Source organism: Hemiscyllium ocellatum, chromosome 31 (genome assembly GCF_020745735.1).
Source record: "Hemiscyllium ocellatum isolate sHemOce1 chromosome 31, sHemOce1.pat.X.cur, whole genome shotgun sequence".
NCBI classification, from domain to species: Eukaryota; Metazoa; Chordata; class Chondrichthyes; order Orectolobiformes; family Hemiscylliidae; genus Hemiscyllium; species Hemiscyllium ocellatum.
Window position 1 is genome coordinate 11,726,127 of NC_083431.1, and position 23,572 is coordinate 11,749,698.

Sequence of the window (23,572 nt, forward strand, 5' to 3'; positions counted from 1 at the left end):
GACTGACACCATAACAATCCCGGTAACAATCCCAAACACAAAACAACTCCACTGACTTGCAGCTATTCCCGGGGATAATTCCTCAGCAACAGCAAAAAGTTACTGTGTGCATTTGAGGAGAATTCTCTTCTTTTCTCAATGGTCTCAGACAAAACCCATCGAGTCATAGAGACGCACGACACGGAAACAGTCCCTTCGGTCCAACACATCCATGCCGAACACATATCCTAAATTAATCTAGTCCTCTTTGCCAGAATTTGGCCCATGTCCCTCTCCAAACCCTTCCTATTCAAATGCCCATCCAGGTGCCTTTTAAATGCTGTAATTGTACCAGCCTCCACCACTTCCTCTGGTAGCTCATTCCATACGCGCATCACCCTCTGTGTGAAAAAATTGCCCCTTACTTCCCTTTTAAATCTTTCCCCTCTCACCTTAAACCTATGCCCCCTAATTTTGGACTCTCCCATACCAGGAAAGAGACCCTGTCTATTTACCTTATCCATGCCCCTCATAGACTTTATAAACCTCTATGAGGTCACCCCTCAGCCCCTCCAGGGAAAACAGCCCCAGCCTATTCAGTCTCTCCCAATAGCTCAAACCCTCCAATTCTGGCAACATCCTTGTAAATCTTTTCTGAACCCTTTCAAGTTTCACAACATCCTTCCTATAGCAGGGAGACCAGAACTTGAACGCAGTATTCCATGTCCAACTATCCAACAAACATCTTTCAGATTTCAAAGGATAGCCACAGAAGTATCTGAAACCGGAAACATACTTCAAAGCAGTGTCAACAATGACACTGAATCACAATCCTGTTCCTGGATTACACTGGTATACCTGTTCTCAAGATGCACATTTCCATACTGACAAGTGTAGCGTTATAATCCTCACCATCAGGTCTGTGTTTTGACTGTGGCTCCTTATCTGGGCCATGAGATTGACTTCTATGTTTATCTCATCACATCTCTAACACTAAAGGACAAATACAGGCAGAGCATTAGGGTTGAGTAGTGTTGCTCTGTTCCACACATAGAATCAGAACGTACTGAACAGGCTCTTTGGCCCATTGAGTCTGGATCACCAAAAGTATATCACTACAGGTAGTGCTGGGATAACACGTGTTTCAGCAGTGTGGTTTGCCTATAACATCACTGAAGAATTAGGGAACGATATTTTCGAGGATGTTTACCTCCATTGGCAATCATGCGATTCCAGCAGGGATTGTTGGATACTTGCACATGGAATACAGCGTTCAGTTCTGGTCTCCCGGCTGTAGGAAGGATGATGTGAAATTTGAAAGGGTTCAGAAAAGATTTACAGGGATGTTGCCAGGATTGGAGGGTTTGAGCTATAGGGAGACGATGAACAGGCTGGAGCTGTTTTCCCTGGAGCATCGGAGGCTGATGGGGGACCTTATGGAGGTTTATAAAATCATGAGGGACAGGATAGGGTAAATAGACAGTGCACTTTGTTCTGCGTATGCTCTGATGTCAGCTGCCAACACATCAGCTTTCTGAGGGGTATTGGACAGAGAGCAACTTCCTTCCATAGTTTTATATGTACAGTGTTAAACTTACTTTAGTTTTGTTAATAAATATGATTTCATCCATGATCCAGGCTGGATTATACTTTGCTTTAGAGTTTTGGGTGATGTTTGAGCAATCAAGAAAGATACTTTGGATGGTCTGTCCCTAGCCCCACTTTTCCCGTAGGCTCCATTATTACTAATAAGCAAGGTTTCACTGGAATGCAACTATGGTGTTATAGGAGAATGACCTGTACCTACACTAGACCCTTAGCCTTGAATGTTATGACTCTTCAAATGTTTGTCCAAATAATTTTTAATGTTTGTGAGGTTTCCCGCCTCAGCTACCCTCCCAGACAGTGCATTTCTAGATCCTTCCACCCTCTAATATTGGGACACTGATAATTGGGCAGAACCTCATCATTAAGGTACAGAATGCTTCAGCACCTCCTGCTGTTCATCACTGGTAAAACAACAGCCTCTGTGGGGTTGTGTAAGCTCTAGTTGAATTTTTAACATGCTCAATGGAATTTGTTTACTAGTAAGCGTTCCTGAATGGTCGTGACTTACCACTACCCTGTCACCAATAATTCACGGTGTTTTGTTTACAGTGATGTCTATTCGAGTTATTTTCCGAGACAACCTGTTCAGAAATATCATGACACATCTCGGGAGCAGGTGGGATCTGAACCTAGCTCAGAAGTAAGGACACTGCCACTGTACCATAAGAGTCCTGATATTAATTGCATTCTTGGTTTCAACCCCAGAGGCATCAATATAGAATTCTACTCATAAAATGGTCACCTCTGATTGGAGATTTCATCACTGGACACTTAACACACCCATTATCACAAAGCTCCATCTTCCCCTAGCCAATCATAAAGCAAACGGGAACACTGTGACCCATTTGGCTAACTCTTGACTTCTCAATCAGTCAAAGCTCTGGCCAATCCCAATAACTAACAAGACTCCAGCATTCAAAGAAAATGACGGGAAGTAAACAACTTGCTTAATGCCATCCTCCCCCTCCATGAATCTTCTTCTTCCTTCATTGACAGAGACTGAAAATACTTTTTTGGAAGTTCCAGGGCATTCCTGGAGAGCTGGCAACCCCAGCTCTGTGACACTGGAGGCACTATTTAGTGTCAAAGAGTCATACAGCACGGAAACAGACCCTTTGGTCCAACCGGTCCATGCCGAACATAATCCCAAACAAAACTAGTCCCACCCGCCAGCTCCTGGCCCATATCCCTCCAAACATTTCTTACTCATGTACTTATCCAAATGTCTTTCAAATGTTGTGACTATGCCCACATCCACCACTTCCTCAGGAAATTTATTCCACACACGAACCACCCTCTGTTTAAAAAAATTGCCCCCATGTATTTTTTAAATCTCTCTCCTCTCACCTTAAGTATGTGCCCCCAGTCTTAAAATCCCCCATCCTAGGGAAAACTCACCTACCATTTACCTTATCTACACCCCTCATGATTTTATAAACTGTACTAGGTCACCTCTCAACCTCCTACACTCCAGTGACAAAAGTCCCAACCTATCCAGCCTTTCTTTATAACTCAACCCTTCCATACCCGGCAACATCCCAGTAAATCTCTTCTGAACCGTCTCCAGCTCAATAATATCCTTCCTATAACGAGGTGACCAGAACTAGACACAGACATCCTGAAGATTTTGAAAAGCTAGCTATTCACAGAAAAATAATTGCCTTTGCAGTGCTGAGGACAGGCATGCAGGAAATCAAACACTCTCTCTCGTGACAGAATATCTACACTTTTAACATAGTGGCATGGCACCCTTGGAGGTAAGGATATGGTCCATCATATGAGCATTGTTCTAATGGCATCGATGACTGATCTAGTTGCAAGTGTCCTGTCGACTGGATTCCATTTTGTTGAGGAAAGTCAAATTGCCGAAACTTTGTTGACACGTTGACTCTGATTGGCTGAGATGTTACCATGAGGAAAACACCAGCAAACTATTGGTACTACAACAGAAGTGTAAGGCTTGAACATATTTCTCTTGTTTATCGTGAACAGATCCTCGTGCATGAATATGTGTCACTGTCAGCTAAAAGGTTAGTCACATTAGAGGCTCGACTGATTGTCGTAAATTGTTTACTTTTTTGCAGTGTAGATTCACATCAGCTCCCTGGTAAAACATACTCTGGACACAATATCCTTTGAGTCCAAGATCTGAACAAGCCAGGAATACCAGATTACTTCATCCCGGAGTTATTGGGGTCAGATTTACAAGCCGATTCCACTTGGAGGATTGGGGTTTACATTATTGATTGGGTGAGGCTATTAAAGATAAAGAGACCTCACAGGACCAAAGATCTGACTGGACGATAGAATTGGTTGGAAGGGCTGAACAGCCTCCTCCTATTCCCATAGCACATGGGAGCAGAAGTAGGCCACCCAGACCATCAAATCTGCTCTGCCATCCAACTTAATGACGACCGATCTGATAATCCTCGACTCCATTTTCCTGACAATCCTTAATGCCTCTTACTGATTAAAAATCTGTCGATCTCAGCCTTGAATATACCTAATGTCCCAACCCCAACAGCGCTCTGTGGAAAACAATTCCACGGATTCACAATCTTCTGAGAGAAGAAGTTCCTTCGCGTCTCTGTCTCAAAGGTCTGCCACTGTATTCTGAGATGATGCCCTCTGGGTCTACACTCTCGCGCAAGGGGAAACAAGTCTCTGTTCTCCTCTGTCAAATCTCCTGAAGGAGTTCAGGCAAAACCTCTTGGAAAAGACTTGAGAGTGGGCGTTGGCTGTCAGAGCCCTCCCTATCTGGTTTGATAAAAGGTTCCGATATAACGGAGCAGCTCTGTTCTCGGATGATCCCACATTGGAAGAAAATCGGGTAACAGCAGCACCATTTAAACCCAATGGGATCGGAATCGCCAATACAGGAAAGGAAAGTTCGCGTACTACAACTGCTTCAATCACGCCACCGCCAATTCATGTTGAAGAAACGTCGACAAAGCAGAACCAATTGTACAAGATTGGCATTGTCAGAGGAGACAGGGAACTCTCTACTCTAGGGTTCTTACATCCTCAGGGACTTGGCACAAAATTGGCACAATTTCCAGCTATGCCCTGCGGCAGATTGGCACAGAAGGGGTGCCCGCTGTCACCTGGCAGGTGAGGTGCCCACCTCTGACAGGAACAGCTCTCAAAAGGTAACGAATTAAGTACATGATGGAAGAGGAGTTAAGGAGCTACACTTTAAGTCTGAGATGAAGCAGATGGAATTGAAGGAGACTTTGTATGAAAGACTAGTATCTCAGTGGGGCCGAGCGGTCTATTTCTGCACTGCATTTTTGATGTAATTCATGTCATGACCTTGAACTGAAGAGCCAATCGTTTTAATGAGCAGCTATCTGTATTGCTTCAACACATATGGAGGGAGGTGCCGCCTCAAGCTGTGTGTGTTATAACATGGCTTTAATTTCCTCTCTGGATTACATTTTTACTGCATGTCTACGTTTCCTTTGATTTCCATCGCGAGATGGAATAACTGCGACAGGAGGTCTGCGTCTGTCAAGCTTTCGTGGCTTCTTCTAATTTTGGAGTCTGCTCTAAAGCCGTCCAGGGTTTTGTGAGGTCGCAGTGCTGTTGCCCGTGTTATTGAGGCAGCTTGCACAGACTCATGTAGGAGTGAAGCCAATTAGACAAGACTGGGCACCTCGCTGAGGTTTGCCTGCCCCTGGAGAGTTTATTAGCAATTTGTCTTTCTGGTTTTGGTCAAAAGCAACAAAAAGCACAAGTCCTTGCTTCCCGAAATAGTCAAACAAAAAAAAAAGTGGCAGTGTATTTATTTGAAATTCATAGCACACAGTCAGGCCATTCAGCCCAGCAGATCCATGCTAACACCTATGCTTCATGTGAGTCTTTGCTCAGATGTTCTCTCCAAACCATATCAAGACATTTTTTCTAGCTTTCTCTATCGTCTGCCCCCATCAAGATTTCAATTAAGTGCATCACAACTACTAACCTCAAACAAGTGGTTGCAGGCTCCCCATTCTACCCACTCCACAGGTAAAGAGTTTGTTCCTGAATTCTCCATTGAAATCATTAGGAACTATCTTATATTTACTCCCCAGGGTCCAGTTTTGACTCCAAGTGGATACATGTTCCCTACACCAATTCATAAAAAGAAATCTAGAATTAAAAACCTGTCGATCTCAGCCTTGAATATACCTAATGTCCTAACCCCAAAAGCGCTCTGTGGAAAACAATTCCACCGATTCACAATCTTCTGATAGAAGAAATTTCCCAGTGGCTCTGTCTTTTCTGTATGCCACTTTATTCTGAGATGATGCCCTCTGGGTCTAGAATCTCCTGCAAGGGGAGAAATGATGACCATCGTCAGCTGTCAGAAAAACCCATCTGGTTCACTTAATGTCCTTTAGGGAAGAAAATTGCCATCCTTACCTGGTCTGGCCTACATGTGACTCTAGACCCATAGCAATGTGGGTGACTCTTAAATGCCCTCTGGGTAATTAGGTATGGGCAATAAACACTGGCCTATAAACAATGACGTCTGTGAATGATTGAAGAAAAAGAAAATCTACCCCATTCTATAACTTTTAAGATCCCTTTTGGATCTCACTCCAGCTGTGTCATTTCCTGACAGTTCTCAGTTCTGACATCATCCCAGCAAATCATTGTTTTACACTTTTTTTTTCCAATGCCTCTGAGGTGAAGCTGGTAAGAATTACTTCAGGTGACGATACCAGGAAAGAAAGAGAGCCCTTCAGCCACACTTTCATGTTTCCTTCCAAAACGTGTTGATCTGAGGTGATGACCATTTTGGAGTGACGCTATGTGAGCTGTGTGGGAAATTCTCAATGTTCTATTTCAAAAGAGGCACCTAAACACTTGCTTTAAATTCAAAGCATATCACAAATGCACTGAGCAATCAGAGGTCAAACCTGCTAGTTGTAATTTCAGATGTGTGAGCACACAAAGCAACTTTCCAGATCAGGACACTGCCAATCTTGAGAAGCCTTGCTCCCTCGGAACACTTCCTAGCCCACTCCTATCCTCTGATACGCTGCTCAAATGTAGAGGTGCTCTTTGCGTTTACATCCTGGTATTTTTGCTTTGTTGCCAGACGGAGAAGCATGTGGTCTGACAAGATGTCTGACTGGCCTTTGAGGCACTAGTCCACCACTGTCTGTAATCATGAAACAACCTGATCCTGAACAACAGCAAGGGAATACATCGCTTAGCTGTATAAAACTTCAGTGTTGTTGAAAAGGAAGACTTGTTGCCAAAGCATTTTGTCTTGCACTCATCAGGACATGTGCAACAAAGCCAAATCTCAAACGATCACAACAATGTACAGCAAAGAGAAAAGGTGCTGACTGGTTAGCAAGTTGCCATGGAGAAAACAATGGGTAACTACAGAGTCTCAAAAAGTCTGAACGTATCCCTTTTGTTTGCAGAGGATGGGTCCCTGAATATATGATACTGGTCAAACATAAAAGCCAGGTATTGAGCTCAACCAAAAAGGTTTCACAACATATTGCTTCTTCTGGCGATATTCAAGAAACTGTGCCCTTATGGAGAAACATGGGACAGGAGAGTGATGTGACTATGGAATTGCTGAGATATTACCATCTGCAGTTACCATAAATCATCAAAATAAGCAAGAGAAAGGGAAGGCAAGAACATGGGACATATGCCACCGTGGCATAGAGCCATAGAGTCATAGAGATGTACAGCATGGAAACAGACCCTTCAGTCCAATCTGTCCATGCCGACCAGATATCCCAACCCAATCTAGTCCCACCTGCCAGCACCCGGCCCATATCCCTCCAAACCCTTCCTATTCATATACCCATCCAAATGCCTCTTAAATGTTGCAATTGTACCAGCCTCTATCACTTCCTCTGGCAACTCATTCCATACACGTACCACCCTCTGTGTGAAAAGGTTGCCCCTTAGGTCTCTTTTATATCTTTCCCCTCTCACCCTAAATATATGCCCTCTAGTTCTGGACTCCCAAACCCCAGGGAAAAGACTTGTCTATTTATCCTATCCATGATTTTATAAGCCTCTATAAGGTCACCCCTCAGCCTCCGACGCTCCAGGGAAAACAGCCCCAGCCTGTCCAGCCTCTCCCTATAGCTCAAATCCTCCAACCCTGGCAACATCCTTGTAAACCTTTTCTGAACCCTTTCAAGTTTCATAACATATTTCCGATAGGAAGGAGACCAGAATTGCACGCAATATTCCAACAGTGGCCTAACCGATGTCCTGTACAGCTGCAACATGATATGAGGAAGAGAATGTTTTCGAGGAACCAGTTTCCATTTTGGGTAAAGAAAAAGAACAAAACACTTGATTCCTTGAAACACCTTCCACCAGTCCTTCAACTCCCACCACACCTCTTCTGCCAGACAGGCTCCTCATCAACAAATCTGCTCTGATCATTCTGATTTCAGCTAAAGGGACTTGAATGCCAACCCCTGTAGTTAGGAATAAACCCAATGCAAGACATTGGGAGATAGTGGGTGGCTTCTTCTGGGAATCCTCTGAGGGAACCTTGTGTCCTGGTTACCAATGGAAACCCTCAGGGAGACTGTGCAGGCCTGCTCACAGACAGCAGTACGTGGCATCATATCAATAATGTCTGGTTAACATCTGAGCACTCTTCAGGGATATACAAGTCCAATTTGACATTTTGCAGGGAGGTTGCATTCCGGCGAATAGAGGACGATATTCTAATTTTAAAAAAGGCCTTGGCATCCATTAAAAGATTGTCCAACCATGCTAAAATAAGAACCCCAATAAGGTGATAGAACATTCAGAAAATTGTTTATCTCAATTCTCAGAAATGACTTCGCTAAAATATTGCACTTGAAAGAAGAAAAACGACGTGTAAATTCAAGCAGGTAAAAGTTGGAATGTTCCTGTCACGTCATCCCTTGTTCCCGCCCTCCAAAGGAAAGCCCTATCCCTTCCCAGTCTATATTGGATCCAGGGAATCCCCATCAACTGAACTACAGCTGGCCTCCACATTCCTGAGGTAGGGAGAGTCATGCTTCCACAATGGCATCCTGGGGTTGAGATTGGGATGGGGATCATCGGTGACCCTCTACAGAGGCTGCACAGATGCACAATGCTCACCATCCAGTCACGTCACCAATGCAGCGGCAGTGGTGAATTGTGGTGGTGGAACAGTTTTCAAAGCTTTGAGAAGTGCGGCTCCCCTCCCCAAAACCCAAAGGTTTGTGGCAGTTTGATAAGGTATTTGGAAGAAGTGGCATTAATGTGGTTCAGTACCTCAGGGTTAGGTCTGTAATACTGTCCTGTTAGATGAACCACTGACACAGGATTGCTAAACATCATCAGTACACAGGTTTTCAAACTTGTCCCTCAATACAAAGTTGGCGCTGGTTGGATAAATGGTGCAGACCAATATTGTGAGAGTATGGTGAGGAGGGGTTGGAGGCAAAGGAAGATTAAACATGGGAGAGGATCGTGTATTAAATTTGCAGCAGAAAGATGATTGGAAATATGGGGAATGTCAGCAAAACCATTCCCCCAAGATCAAGCGAAGCAAATCTCAGTTGCCCCGGTTTACTTATTACAACACTGCTTCAGCATGCCGCATGCTAAATACCAACTTGTGTCAAATACAGTCATAACTATTACACAGTACAGTGTCACTGTCAAGATGGAGACTGGCCACAGGCCCCAGCCTCATCGAGGTGAGATCTCAGCCCCTTCAGGGAAAGGGATGTGGTGGGGATGGGGAGAACAACCTGGGAGAAGGGTCACAGACAATAGTGCGTCGAGTTAGAGGGGACTTAACGGGCCGAGTGGGGGTACTCTATGCTCTCCTCTAAGCAGATCCAGCTACACCGACCGTCAAAGGGTACACATCGAATATACAAGCATGCAACTCCGATCCATTGTCACACAAAATAAAAAAAACATACAGAACTAAAGAAAAGGAGATGCAGGCAGAGGAGAGTGGGAGATATGTTTATGAAACTGGAGGCATTGCGTATCACAGACAGAAAAAGGTTTAAAGAAACAGGTGTTAAAACTGAATGGAAAACAAATACGACATCACTTCCTCAGAGTAGATATGGATTTCTCGTTTCCTTTTTTGTTTGATTTTGTGTGCGGCGTGTCTTATGTAAAGAACAAGCGACATGCAACTAACGTAGGAAGCTTCACATTGACAGGATTAATAGGCAAGGACAAACCTTCCTGCTCAGCACGCTCAGAAGAGTGTTTGAGATGGAGGTGCTCAGGTCCGAGTGTAAGAGAGGTGGGATACACTGCCTCAGAAACACTCTCTCACAGCGGCCCCAACCAATCGAGAAAAAGAACAACAACAAAAAAAAACATAACTACTCACACACCCACCGACAGAGTCATGTAGCTCGCATGATTATATTCCAGCTGGCAGATCTGAGAGACGACCTGGAGATCCTGACGGGGCCAACACTATGGGGGGAATGAACCTAGATGCCAAATCCAGAGGGCTCATGGATCATTTTGATTCTGGGTTGAGGGCCTCTCTCTTTTTTTAACCACCCACAATCCTGGTCCCCTCACCAACGCCTCCACCTTCCCTTTCTCTTCTCTTCTAATCCCTTTCTCCCAAGGTCAGAAACCCCAACTCAGGGAGTGGGCAAAGTCAGAAATTCCAACTCAGGGAGTGGGCAAGGTCAGGAACTCCAACTCAGTGAGTGGGCAAGGTCAGAAATCCCAACTCAGGGAATGGGCAAGGTCAGGAACTCCAACTCAGGGAGTGGGCAAGGTCAGAAATCCCAGCTCAGGGAATGGGAAAGGTCAGAAATCCAAATTCATGGAGTGGGCAAGGTCAGAAATCCAAACTCAGGGAGTGGGCAAGGTCAGAAACTCCAACTCAGGGAATGGGCAAGGTCAGAAACCCCAACTCAGGGAATGGGCAAGGTCAGAAACCCAAACTCATGGAGTGGGCAAGGTCAGAAATCCCAACTCAGGGAGTGGGCAAGGTCAGAAGTCCAAACTCATGGAGTGGGCAAGGTCAGAAGCCCCAAGTCAGGGAGTGGGCAAGGTCAGAAATCCAAACTCATGGAGTGGGCAAGGTCAGAAATCCAAACTCATGCAGTGGGCAAGGTCAGAAACCCAAACTCAGGGAGTTGGCAAGGTCAGAAACTCAAACTCAGGGAGTGGGAAAGGTCAGAAATCCCAACTCAGACAGAGCGGATGAGGTCAGCTGATTTGACCACAGACCTCTGTTACCTTGGCTCCAGGTCAAGTGCTGAAAGCTATGTAACAGCGATGCCCGAGAGGTGGGGAGTAGGGAAGGGGTGTGTTTAGTGGGGGAAACACCTTTCCTCCCCTCCCACCTCACCAGGCGCTTAGTGCTTCCCTACAGTGAGAATGGCAGAAGGCCGAAGAATTCCACAGCATGTAGACACCAGAATCTCCATGGCAACGTTTCACAGCTCCATGAGGTAGGAACTAGACTTGGTGCCACTGATTAAACTTGGGAAAAAGTAAGAATTTAACAGAATACTTTCCGAAAAGTTTCAATTCGACTTGGCCACTTGTTTTGAGGCAATTGATGAAAAGCCGCACCCCAAAGTTTAATTAAAAATACCGGAGTCAAATGCCATAAAGAGATTGAGCTTTCTGTACCAGGGTTGACTGACTGTGGAGTCTTTGAGGGAAGTCACAGAGGGAAGATCAGAGAGGGTCTAGTGAGGGGAGGGGAGACTAGGACCTTTGGACTGGTCATGACAAAGCCCAACAGAATAGGCCAGCACAGTTTTTATGAGAGAAATAACAACTTCCTGTGCTGCTATCGTTTATCAAGTGTTACTCGCAGTTTTGAGGAATCACCACAATTCCTCAAATATTCGCCATATTGATTAGTGACTTAGAATTGGGAATGGAAAGTCACATAAAAGTGATGGTGCACCACACAGTGAATATGTAAACTCGCCAAACTTTAGGCAGATTGTGTTCTGTGGGCAAAACTCTACCAAATGGATTTCAACATAGGTGATTGTTGAGCTACAGTAATAATAATAAACTGACCACAGGTAAAGAGGGAGCTATCCCATTCTTTCTTCACCTTTCTAATCGCAGCCCAGCCACCCTTCCCACAGGGAGAGTCCGATTGAGTTCTGGGATGATCTGTAATCTGCCGGTCTACCCTCAGGTAGATCTGTCCTAGCTTCTGATTTGTTGTTGTTGGTTTGAGGCTGCACTAAAGTTCAGGCTCGCTCAGCAGCGGGGGGGTTCACTGCTTTTGGAGGCAAGGATAGAACTACTTGGGGCTCCAAGAGGTGAAGATCCAACCAAGACTCGCATTTATGTTGCGCTTTTCATGACCTCAGGATGTTTCCAAGCACTTTATAACTAATTGAGCACTTCTGGACTCAGTGCTGTACTGTTGGAAATACTGCAGCCAATCTGTCCCACACAAAAAAAAACTACACAGTAAAACCAGATAATCTGCTCGAGTGATGTTGTTTGGGGATAAACGTTGGCCCAGGGAGAAAACTCCTCGTCTTCAAGACGGTGTCATTGGACGTGTTACATCAATCCGTTAGGGACCTGCCTCTTATTGGAAAGACCTCAGCTCTTGACAGTGGAGTTCTCCCTCAGTTGGAGAGCCTCAACTTGGGTTTTGGGATCAAGTGTCCAGGGAGGTCTTGAACCCACAATCTTCTGACTGAGAGGAGAACATTTTCTACTCTGTGGGAGCTCTAGAGTATGACAGCTGACCCTCTAAGCTAAAGGAAAAAGATGGGCCAATCCTTGCTGAGTGACTTTGAAATTCAGGCCATCACAAAATGGACACTTTGAGCTCAGGGCAGGAACTGTCCTGGGGAGCAACGGGCAGGAGTTACAACTGCCCCATCTCTGACTTGTCAGTGAGGTCAATGAAAAGCTTTGAAAGAGAGTTTAGGAATTTACACCATGGTGTGTTGTCACTCCTGCCTGCATGTCACAGGGTTCAAATCCCAAGCTCCAGCCCAATCCGAAGCCAGCATCTAAAACTGGTCAAAGTCGTATCCAATGGGGATGTCCACATGGAGCAGTGGGTGGGGAAACAGTGAGAAGGAAACTTTCCATCATCTGATGATTAACAAGCCATTACAAAACCAATGTGATGGCAATGAGGCACGGGAAGATCGGATGGAGTGGGGAGGTGGGGGTGGGGTGGAGTTGAGGCTGGGGAAACCCTAAGTTGGATAGATTGTGCCTATCCCTTTCTCTCTTTCACCTCATGCACCAGCCCAGCGCAGAGGGTAACAGGAAAGAGAACAGAACATTAAATTGCCCTAGATCTCCAGTTAACGAAACAACTTGAGTTTGGGGGAGGGTTTTCCTTCATTCACTCTCCAGCCTTGGAGATGAAGATGAAGTTGCACCACTGATTTACGTTTGGATGGGGACAGTGACTGCTGTGGCAGGGAGGAGGAATTACATTGATGTTTCTGCCCTCTAAGACACACCTGCATCATGCTTAGTGCAGCGCATGTTGTGAACATTTGGTACAAACCACTGCTAAATCTCATCGAACAGACTTTAAACCTACCCAGAGATAGTGTGTGGAACACGTGCTTCACCTCATGAGGCTAAACAAACATGGAAATGGCAATTTTTGGAGTTTGGTCACTAGCCCTCAATCTCAGCACCCAGAAAAACACACAAGGATCTACCGCTGTCCTTCAAACCTGCCAGCCAGAGTCATCTTAATCTCCATTTGATTTTGGTTTATTGCAGTTATTAATACCCACAAACACTTTTTTTTTAAAAAAAAGTATGATTCAGGCATAGAATCGTCAAATGCTTTGTTCTAATTTAATCTCTTTTTTAAAAATGGCACCAAAAGCACTCTGATGTAACAAATGAAACAAAGTTAAAACGAATCTATCCATACTCTGTGGCCTGACGGGTCTTGTGCCAGATTAGCTGGTTAGGGAGGTGCAAACAGTGGGGAAACATGGGGCAGGTGAGGCACAGACAGACAATAAACAGAGTCAAAGAATGATGGAAGAATGGTGGGATGTAATGGTGGGGGACAGGGTGGTGGGAGCTTTGGATGGTTGGGGAGAAAGGAATGATGGGAGCAGTGGATGGTGGGGAATGAAGGGATGATGGGAGCACTGGATGGTGGGGAAGGAAAGGATGATGGGAGCAGTGGATGGTGGGGAAGGAAGGGATGATGGGAGCAGTGGATGGTGCGGAAGGAAGGGATGATGGGAGCACTGGATGGTGGGGAAGGAAGGGATGATGGGAGCACTGGATGGTGCGGAAGGAAGGGATGATGGGAGCACTGGATGGTGGGGAAGGAAGGGATGATGGGAGCAGTGGATGGTGCGGAAGGAAGGGATGATGGGAGCACTGGATGGTGGGGAAGGAAGGGATGATGGGAGCAGTGGATGGTGGGGAAGGAAGGGATGATGGGAGCAGTGGATGGTGCGGAAGGAAGGGATGATGGGAGCACTGGATGGTGGGGAAGGAAGGGATGATGGGAGCACTGGATGGTGGGGAAGGAAGGGATGATGGGAGCAGTGGATGGTGCGGAAGGAAGGGATGATGGGAGCACTGGATGGTGGGGAAGGAAGGGATGATGGGAGCACTGGATGGTGGGGAAGGAAGAGATGATGGGAGCACTGGATGGTGGGGAAGGAAGAGATGATGGGAGCACTGGATGGTGGGAAATAAGTGATGATGGATGCAGTAAATGGTGGGGAAGGAAGGGATGATGGGAACAGTGGGTGTTGGGGAAGAAAGGGATGATGGGAGCAATGGATGGTGGGAAAGGAAGCGATGATGATAAGCAAAAAGAGAGGTGGCAAAGAAAGGGAAGAGTGGACAAGAATGAAGGAGGAAGAGCAGTGGGAGGACATGGATGGAGGTAAATAGGTTAAGAATGGAGTTGGAAAATGAAATCCATGAATGAGGAAGATGAAAGAGAGCAAGGTGGAAGGGGGAGCACAGGTGAAGACAGAGAATGCACATGGCGCAGCAAGAGAGGAAATGAGGATATGGAAGAGAGAGTGAAGGAAGACGAGATGATGAAAGAGGAAGAAAACAGGGAAAGGAATAAGTTTCAATTTATAACAAGACTTAAGAAAGGGGTAGCAATCCCAAAACTAATGATTACTTCATCAAAACAATGTGTTTTTTAAAAAATTGCTCATAAAAGCAATGGACAGGATTGAATGGGGGCCTAATCCAGCGACTGGCCAATCACCAGACTCAGCATCACAGATAAAGCCAGCACACATCATTCTCAACAGGCAATCCTTTGCAAGCAACACACGTTTGCATGGAACATAATTTGGGATTGACAATTTAATCCTCATTCTCTGTTTAGAAAAAAGCTCGCTGATCTCATTCCCCATGTCCATCCTGATCCCCCTCGCCCCGCCCCCATTCGTTACGATATGCTTAGGAGCTCGTTCGTAACTACAGCCTTCCCTGGCACCATGCTCCAGGCCAACATACGCTGGGGGCTTCTGCTTGTAGATTCATGTAGTCCTTCCCCACCTTGGACCCTCCTTCCCCCACCCTCCCCCCCCACCAGGCTCTGTCCAAATCCCCACTACCCCCAGGAGAAGAACAAGGAACCGACAGAGTAACGACAAGAGAGTGACGGTGGACAGCTGAGGCCACACAGAATACCGACAGAGCTTTACCTGCCCCTACATTCTGAGGGTATGCCATGTAGCAGCCTCTTCCACGGGTGCCCCTACCTGAGCCTCGTGCTGCCGCTGCCGCTGCTGCTACTGGGCCATAGGCCGCTGCTGGGAAACCTGGACAGAGGAGGGAAAGAAACAAGAAAAATCATGTGTAACTCTGTTTCAATTATGACCAGATACCAGGCCTTAGGCCACTGCTGGGAAACCTGGGCAGAGGACGGAAGGAAATGAGCAAAATCATGTGTAACTCTGTTTCAGTTATGACCAGATACTAGGCCTTAGACCGCTGTTGGGAAGCTTGGACAGAGGATGGAAGGAAATGAGAAAAAGGTGCATAAATCTAGTTGGAACCAGATCACATCTTTTCAGGCCTCTGGGTCCATGTCAGCTCTCTGAATGTGCTGACTAAATGTTTCCACAACCCACACTCTCTTACACCAAGTCCCTTTAATTCCTCCCTTTTCAGACACTTACCCCTCTATGTAAGTTATGATTGATTCTGCCTCTCCTCCTTTAAGGCAGCATAACCCAGATCTCAGTAACTCACAGAACAAAACAAAACCTGCTTTCAGCTCTCCTATTGGTTACTTCTGGCGTCTCCTCACTCCAAAGTACTTTTATTTACTGGATTCTTGACATCCACAGGAGAGCAAAAAAGCAGTTTACAATTTGTTTCCGATGGTGCAGTCGTGCTTTTTTGTTATGTCAGGAAAATCCAGCAACCAATTTGTGCACAGCACAATCCAACAAACAGTAAAACCTTTTGTTACCGGCCCCATCAGTGACAATGGTTGGTGGGGTGGGAATCAATAACTGGCCTACACACATAAGGAGAAATCTCTGTGTTCTGCTTCCAGGAGGCTGTTGGATCTTGGTCACATCTTTATCAGCGGACAGATGAAGCTTCTGTTTAATCTCTTATCTAAGAGATAACATCTCTGACAATACAGCAGCTTCTCAGGACAGCACAGAATGGACTCAAAATGTGGAGGAGCATAGGATAAAACAGGAATCGGCTTACTTCATGTTTCTTATCTGCTTCCTGTGTGTAACAGTGAGAGAGTGAGAAAGAGAGAGAGAGAGAGAGAGAGAGAAAGGGACAATGAGAGAAAGAAGCAATAGATGTGAGAGAGAGTGAAAGAGATGGCAGAAGCAAGAGAAATACAAATAGAGAGATCAAAAGGGTGGGGAAAAAAAGAACCAAAATGAAAGAAAAATATGGAAAGATGAAAGGTGTTCGAAGTCCTAGCAGACATCACAGAAAAGAGATGTTGGGGGGGGGGGGGTGCTGGTGGTGGTGGTGGCACAGTGGCTCACACTGCTGCCTCACAGCACCAGGGACCCGGGTTCAATTCCCGCCTCAGATGACTGTCACCCCGTGTCTGCATGGGTTTCCTCCAGGTGCTCCAGTTTCCTCCCACTGTCCATAGACGTGCAGGTCAGGGAATTGGCCATGCTAAATTGCCCATAGTGTTGGGTGCATTAGTCAGGGGTAAATGTAGGGGAAAGGGTCTGGGTGGGTTACTCTTCAGAGGGTCAGTGTGGACGTGTTGGGCTGTAGGGAGAGCCCAAATTAGATAGAGAGAGGACAAGTGATATAATTAAATAGGTAGAGGCAGGCTGGTGGCAGGGTGGTGTTGGACAGGGTTGGGGTTGGGTAGGGAGTGGATATGGGGGTTGGGGCTTGCACACAGTGTACTACTGCCTAGTCTCCTGAAGGGGGAGCAGATGGCACAGAAAAGAGGAAATCAATTAACCAAATAATCAATTATCCGAATGAAATAATGCCTGCCCATCTCGTTCGGATAATCGATGTTCTTCTGTAATCTGTTGCGTGCTTTTTAAGGTTGTGATTAGTTGCGGTCAGTTGAAACGGTGGAACTATCAGCCAGTGTGTGGCATCAGCACTTCCTAGCAAAAGACAACAGATAATTTTAATTTGCTCAGATGATGTGAGCACTTTAGGCTTAGAACGTAGAACATAGAACAGTACAGCACAGAACAGGCCCTTCAGCCCACGATGTTGTGCTGACCACTGATCCTCATGTATGCACCCTCAAATGTCTGTGACCATCTACATGTCCAGTAGTCTCTTAAATGTCCCAATGACCTTGCTTCCACAGCTGCTGCTGGCAATGCATTCCGTGCTCTCACAACTCTCTGTGTAAAGAACCCGCCTCTGACATCCCCTCTACTTTCCTCCAACCAGCTTAAACTATGACCCCTTGTGTTAGTCATTTCTGCCCTGGAAAATAGTCTCTGGCTATCGACTCTATCTATGCCTCTCATTATCTTGTATACCTCAATCAGGTCCCCTCTCCTCCTCCTTTTCTCCAGTGAAAAAAGCCCGAGCTCAGTCAACCTCTCCTCGTAAGATAAGCCCTCCATTCCAGGCAGCATCCTGGCAAACCTCCTCTGAACCCTCTCCAAAGCATCCACACCTTTCCTATAATAGGGCGACCAGGACTGGACGCAGTATTCCAAGTGTGGTTTAACCAAAGTTTAGTAGAGCTTGGTCAGACTGTATTACCTATCCCGAACAGCCCAGGAACTGCCTTCCTGAATGTTGCAGTTCATTTGGTGCAGGAACACTCACTATGCTGTTGGGGAGGGAGTTTTAAGATTTTGACCCAGTCATGCTGAAGGAACGGCGTTATGTTTCCAAGTCAGGATGGCAAGTGTCTCGGAGGGGAACTTGAAGGTGGTGGTGCTCCCATGTATCTCCTATCCTTGACGTTCTAGATACAAGTGGTCGTGGGTTTGGAAGGTGCCTTGGTGAGTTGTTGCAGGGTTTCTTGTAGATGGTGGGGGATGTGGCTGATCCTAGCATACCTACTCCCGTACCTTAGAGGGGCAGACAAAACTAGGTTTCTAAACCACTCTAAGACATACACCTTTTGGGAAGAAGGTGGTTCATCAATACTAATGGTCTCCCTGTGTACAACGAGTCATTTGGATTATTTCTCCTAGTTCAGAAATAGAAGTGGGTGAGGTTGGGAGGGTAGGGTTAAGGGGTCACCTCTCCTACTTCGACTGGTTACAACTAAGTATGTTACTTTGGTATAAACTGCTGAGAGGTTGGGGGAACAAAACACCAGCCATTTTCATTAATCCTGGCCCACGGTCATCCACACGCATGTGGGCAGTCAGCAGGGAAAGGGTTGGTCTTGGTTGTGAAGCCCACCACAGCCAAATACCCCACACAGTGTGAAGAAAAGCACCTTAATTCAGCAGGTGACATGCGGAAAGATAGCCCATGGAAGGGGGAAAGAGACAAAATTGATAAAAATAACGGAAAAGGTGAAAGTTGGAGATGTACCAGAATGGAGGTAGGCTTTGGGCCTGTTCCATGAGCCAATGAGATCGAAGCTAATCTTTATCTTTTCGTTAAACACACAGCCCCTCTCAACTATCCCTCCCGCCACACAGGAATATTCAGGAAATCAGAGTTTGGGGGCATATCCACATTTATCAGCTCCTCCCCAGGAAAACAATCAACACAAGGCCTAAGCTGTCAATCAATCCAACAGCCAGCAGTCTAAATGGTTTAGGTGGATCTGCAATCATGTTGGGCAAATTCAAATCTTTTCCGATGCTCCCACTGAGCGTGGGAGCGTGTGAAGGAACCATCTGGAGGATGGGCGGGCTGCAATAAGCCGAGAGCTCTCCAGGAGCTAAATCCTCCTGCTGTGTACTTCTACTGCCCATGGCTGTCTCTCACTCACAAGTGAAAAACAAACCCTTTCAACATCTGTGCTGGGAAATTTTAAATTCACAGCGATGGAAACACAACTTGGGCTTCGATGGCTGTTTCAAAATTTGTCTGGCATCTTGGAAATGTCACCCGGGTGAAACCCAAAGAGATTTATGGTATCTGAGAATTTCAACTTTATTCTGCTTTGCTGCCTATCACCTCCCCAACCATGCAGACACACTCAATGTACAGGTAACTACATTACATAACAGCACCACTCATGACTCCTCAGATACTGAAGCAGTCCATATTCAAATGCAACAAGATCTGGACAATATCGAGGCTTGGGCTGACAAGTGGCAAGTAACATTCACGCCACTAAAATGCCAGGCTATGACCATTATGAGTAAGAGACAATCAAACCACCGCCCCTTGACATTCAGTGGTGTTACCATCTCTGAATTCCCCCACTATCTACATCCTTGAGGTTACCACTGGCCATTGACCAGAGACTCAACTGGATTCACCACATAAACACAGTGGTTATAAAAGCAGGTCAGAGGCTAGGAATACTGTGGTAAGTCACTCATCTCCTGACTCCCCAAAACCTGACCACCATCTCCAAGGCACAACTCAGGAGTGTGATGGAATACTCCCCACTTGCCTGGATGGGTGCAGTTCCAACAACACTCAAGAAGCTTGACACCATCCAGGACAAAGCAGCCCGTTTGATCGGCACCACATCCACAAGTATCCATTCTCTACACCACTGACGCTCAGTAGCAGTAGTGCGTACCATTTACAAGATGCACTGCAGAAATTCGCCAAAACTCCTCAGGCAGTACCTTCCAAACCCACAACCTGTACCCAGTCAGAGACATCTGAGGAGCAGGAGATTTGCCGTTTTGGTCATAAGTCCTTCATCATTTTCCACTTGTGTTGTCACTTTCAGGGAACTGTGGACCTGTCCACCTAGATCCCACTGAGTGTTGATACTACTAAGGGTTCTGCCATTTACTGTATACTTCCCTCCTGCATTAGATCTCCCACAATGCATCATCTCGCATTTGTCTAGATTAAACTGCATCTGCCATTTCTCTGCCCAAGTCTCCAGCCTATCTATATCCTGCTGTGTCCTCTGGCAATCCTCCTCATTATCCACCGCTTCCCCAGTCTTTGTGTCATCCGCAAACTTACGAATTAGGCCAATGACATTCTCCTCCAAATCATTTACAAACAACAGGGATCGCAGCACTGATCCCTGCAGAACATCACTGGTCATAGATCTCCCGTCAGAAAACACGCTTCCACCACTACTCTGTCACCTATGACCAGGCCAGTTCTGTATCCATCTTACTAACTCACCACAGAGACATCGAAGGGTTGTGAATCTGTAGAATTCACTGCCCCAGAGTTTTGTAGATGCTGGGACACTTGACTAAGTTTAAGGAGGAGACAGACAGACTTTTAATTAGTAACGGGGTTGAAGGGTAATGGGGAGCGGGCAGGAAAGTGGAGTTGTGGCTGAGATGAGATCAGCCAGGATCGTATTTATTGGCAGATCCAGCTGGAGGAGCTGAATGGCCTCCTCGAATTTCTGGTCCTTATGCTTGTTGTCAGGCGAACCTTGCTCACATGGGGCGACCATTCAGAAGTACCTCCTCCCTTGGCCAGTCCTCCTCCCCACCTACTTCTGCTCCAGTCTCTAACCTCTTAGCCCCTGACTTTCTTCCCTCCAACGTCAGTAGCTGTGCCTTTTACTCCATGGGCCCTGAGCTCTCAAAGTCCCTCCCTGAACCTCCCCTTCTCTTAGACCTCTTACCTGCCCTTTGAAAACTCGCTCTTTGACCAAGCCCCTTTTGGTCAGCTGTTTCCAACGCTTCTTTACATGACAGTGTCCGATAGCCCTGGGACTGTGAACACCTTGGGAAATTTTGCCAAATGAAAAGGTGTTTTGTTAATGCAGGTGGTTGTTGGTATTATGTTTCCAAGAATCTCATCATGAAGTATGTCAGTGTAACATCACAGAATTCTCATGGCCAATCAGCATATCCTGTAAACATCAGCCTTTCAAACCCATCATGAGCTGCTGCCAACTTCCTACTTGTTTCCCGTAGCCTTGCACTTTGATAATCAATTCCTACTCACGGTGGCTCAGTGGTTAGCCCTGCTGCCTCACAGCGCCAACAACCTGGGTTCAATCCCAGCCTTGGAGGGTTGTCTGTGTGGGGCTTTGCATATTCTCCCCATGTCTGTGTGGGTCATTCTGGGTGCTTTGAATCCTCCCACAGTTTAAAGATGTGCAGGTTAGGTAGATTGGCCATGCTAAATCATCCATTACGTCCAGATTAGGTGGATTAGACACGGGTTGTAGGACAGAGGCAGTGGGGTTGGGTGGGATGCTCTTTGGAGGGTTGGTGTGGTCCCGATGGGCTGAATGGCCTGCTTCCACACTGTCAGGATTCTATGATGCTAATGCCCTCGAGCATCCCTGGACATGAGTTTACAATGATATGGAGGCTACTGAAAGTGAATCTAACTTTCTCTGGCATCTGAAATGGAATTTCTTTGACATTGTTCACATCCTCAGCATTCCCCAAACTGCCCCAAAACCAAAGTAATTTTTGAGAAGTTAAATAGGGGGGAAAGTGAGAGGCAATCTGCGCACAGCAAGATCCCACAGACAGCAGTGAGGCAATGACCGGATAATCTGTTCTTTCCATGATGTCAGAAGGACTCTAAGGACCTGTCAACTCTCCAACCAAACAGCGACTGTGGGATCTTTCTTGATCACCTGAGGAGGCCAGTCACTAACTTTGGGGATATTTCTGGCAACTCAGTGCTCCTTCAGTACTGACCCACCAACCGTTATGAAACACGCTACCAACTGAGCTGAACTGGTGCTTAAAGTTAATCAACATCTGGACTGCTTGATCGAGGGGAGAGAGTCAGGATGGAGGTCAGGCTGTCTCAATAGATTTCATTCCTTCATCGGCGGTCCCTCGCAGAGGAGGATGGCTCTCTCCCACTCTCAGGGTGAGTCTGTAAGTGGCTGGACAGACCAATGGGGCTCCCACAGGCTCTGTTACACTTAGGGGCAGGCGATGGTCGCAGGGAGGGGGTGAGTGGGGCGATGGTGTGGCAGTGCGCTCCTTAGACTGTATCCACCCAGCTCCTGCTTCTTCTCCCACAGCAAGTCTCGAGGTGACTGACTCCTTCTCGGACACTCCTCCACTTTGGATGTTCTTGGGCTAGGGATTCCTAGGTGTCGGCGGGAATGCTGCACTTCACCCAGTGAGGCCTTGAGGCTATCCCTGAGGTGCTTTGTGCACTTGGAGAGGATACACATTCCCAGCACGATTCCCAGTTCAGCAGAATTCTGCACGAACCTACCTCCTGCCTGCTACCCCATTTTAGAGGGAGCACTGGTGTCTGCACTGGATAGCAAAGACTGGACTCCCTCAATGCTGTTTCCCAGCTCTGGGCCTGTAGCTCTGGAGCCCATGACAACATGAGTGAATATGTAAATGCTGTCTCAATGTGACCAGACTTTTATCTTTATCCTCATTGCTTGATATGGAAAGCAAAACAAAATGGACTCAGGATTCCAGGGATCTATGAAGCAGTTCAGAAGGCAGCTCAACACCACCTTCTCATTTAGGGATGGGTACTAAATGCCAACCCAGCCAGTGACATCTGAAGTAACCCTTCAGAGGCTGGCATCCCATCACCAATCACCCTTTAAAATCAGATTTATTAGAATTCGATTTATTGTCACGTGTTATACATAAATACAGTGAAAAGTGCTTTATTGTGTGATAAACACCATGGTCTGGCGTCATCCTGCAACACTGAATACAACGCAAGATTTTACAGCTGTACAGTTTATCTTGTAACCCTTCTGTTTGCGGCTTCACATTCACTGGGCTCTCTGTAACAGCACTGCCTCTCAACAGGTCTCCAACACAGTCAATATCCCGGGCATTCATCCCTCTGTCAGCCAGGGCTCCCTGACTGGACCAGGTTAACAGCCCCAATCAGGGAACTCCTATTCTATGAGGTCCACCTGGCTGACCTCGTTACAGCACCCACATCCGATGAACGAACAAAATGAAAGTATTAAGAGTGACTAAGAGCCCGTGACATGGACCTCTGGGCCAAAGAGTGGATCCGTGTAAAGATAAAGCCGCCATTGTTGCAGAGAACAACAGAGCTGCTCTTTCATTAGAGGGACAACAGGTGGTGGTTTAACCTGAGGGTCACCACATCTCAGGAAAGGGGGACACACTGGGAAGGAAGCACCTTCATGGTTGTCTCAGCCGGTGGAGGTGACCCACACTGTTGGCATTGCTCTCATTCACAAACCAATTGTCCAGCCAACTGAGCCAATCGACTCCTACAACAAGCAGTCGGGTGCCTTGTTTGTGGCAATTCTGGGTGGATGAGGGACCTTGGGCTGAGTGATCCTCTCTCCTCCCCCCAACTCCAGGTTGTGTTGGATGTATAAATCTTCACCACTGCAGTCACATTCAGTGGGTGGCAAAATCGGATTGGCCAGTCTACAAGAAGGTCACGAGCACAGCCAGCTGAAAGCTACAGGCCTATGTATGAATTGAAGAACCCATAGCTATCAGAAATACTGAGA

The 23,572-nt window shown here is 46.5% G+C and overlaps 1 protein-coding gene across 11 annotated transcripts in view; it reads right to left on the reverse strand.

The window, feature by feature from the left end:
- msi2b (musashi RNA-binding protein 2b) overlaps positions 1 to 23,572 on the reverse strand; it is a 556,019-nt gene that overhangs the window by 70,180 nt on the left and 462,267 nt on the right. For 8 of the 11 annotated variants that reach the window (XM_060848366.1, XM_060848365.1, XM_060848363.1 and 5 more), the window contains one exon: positions 15,231 to 15,347. In XM_060848366.1, coding sequence (XP_060704349.1) covers positions 15,231 to 15,347 — 117 coding nt within the window. The remainder of the gene's footprint in view (positions 1 to 15,230; positions 15,348 to 23,572) is intronic. The other 3 variants (XM_060848367.1, XM_060848364.1, XM_060848361.1) reach the window with 1 other exon arrangement.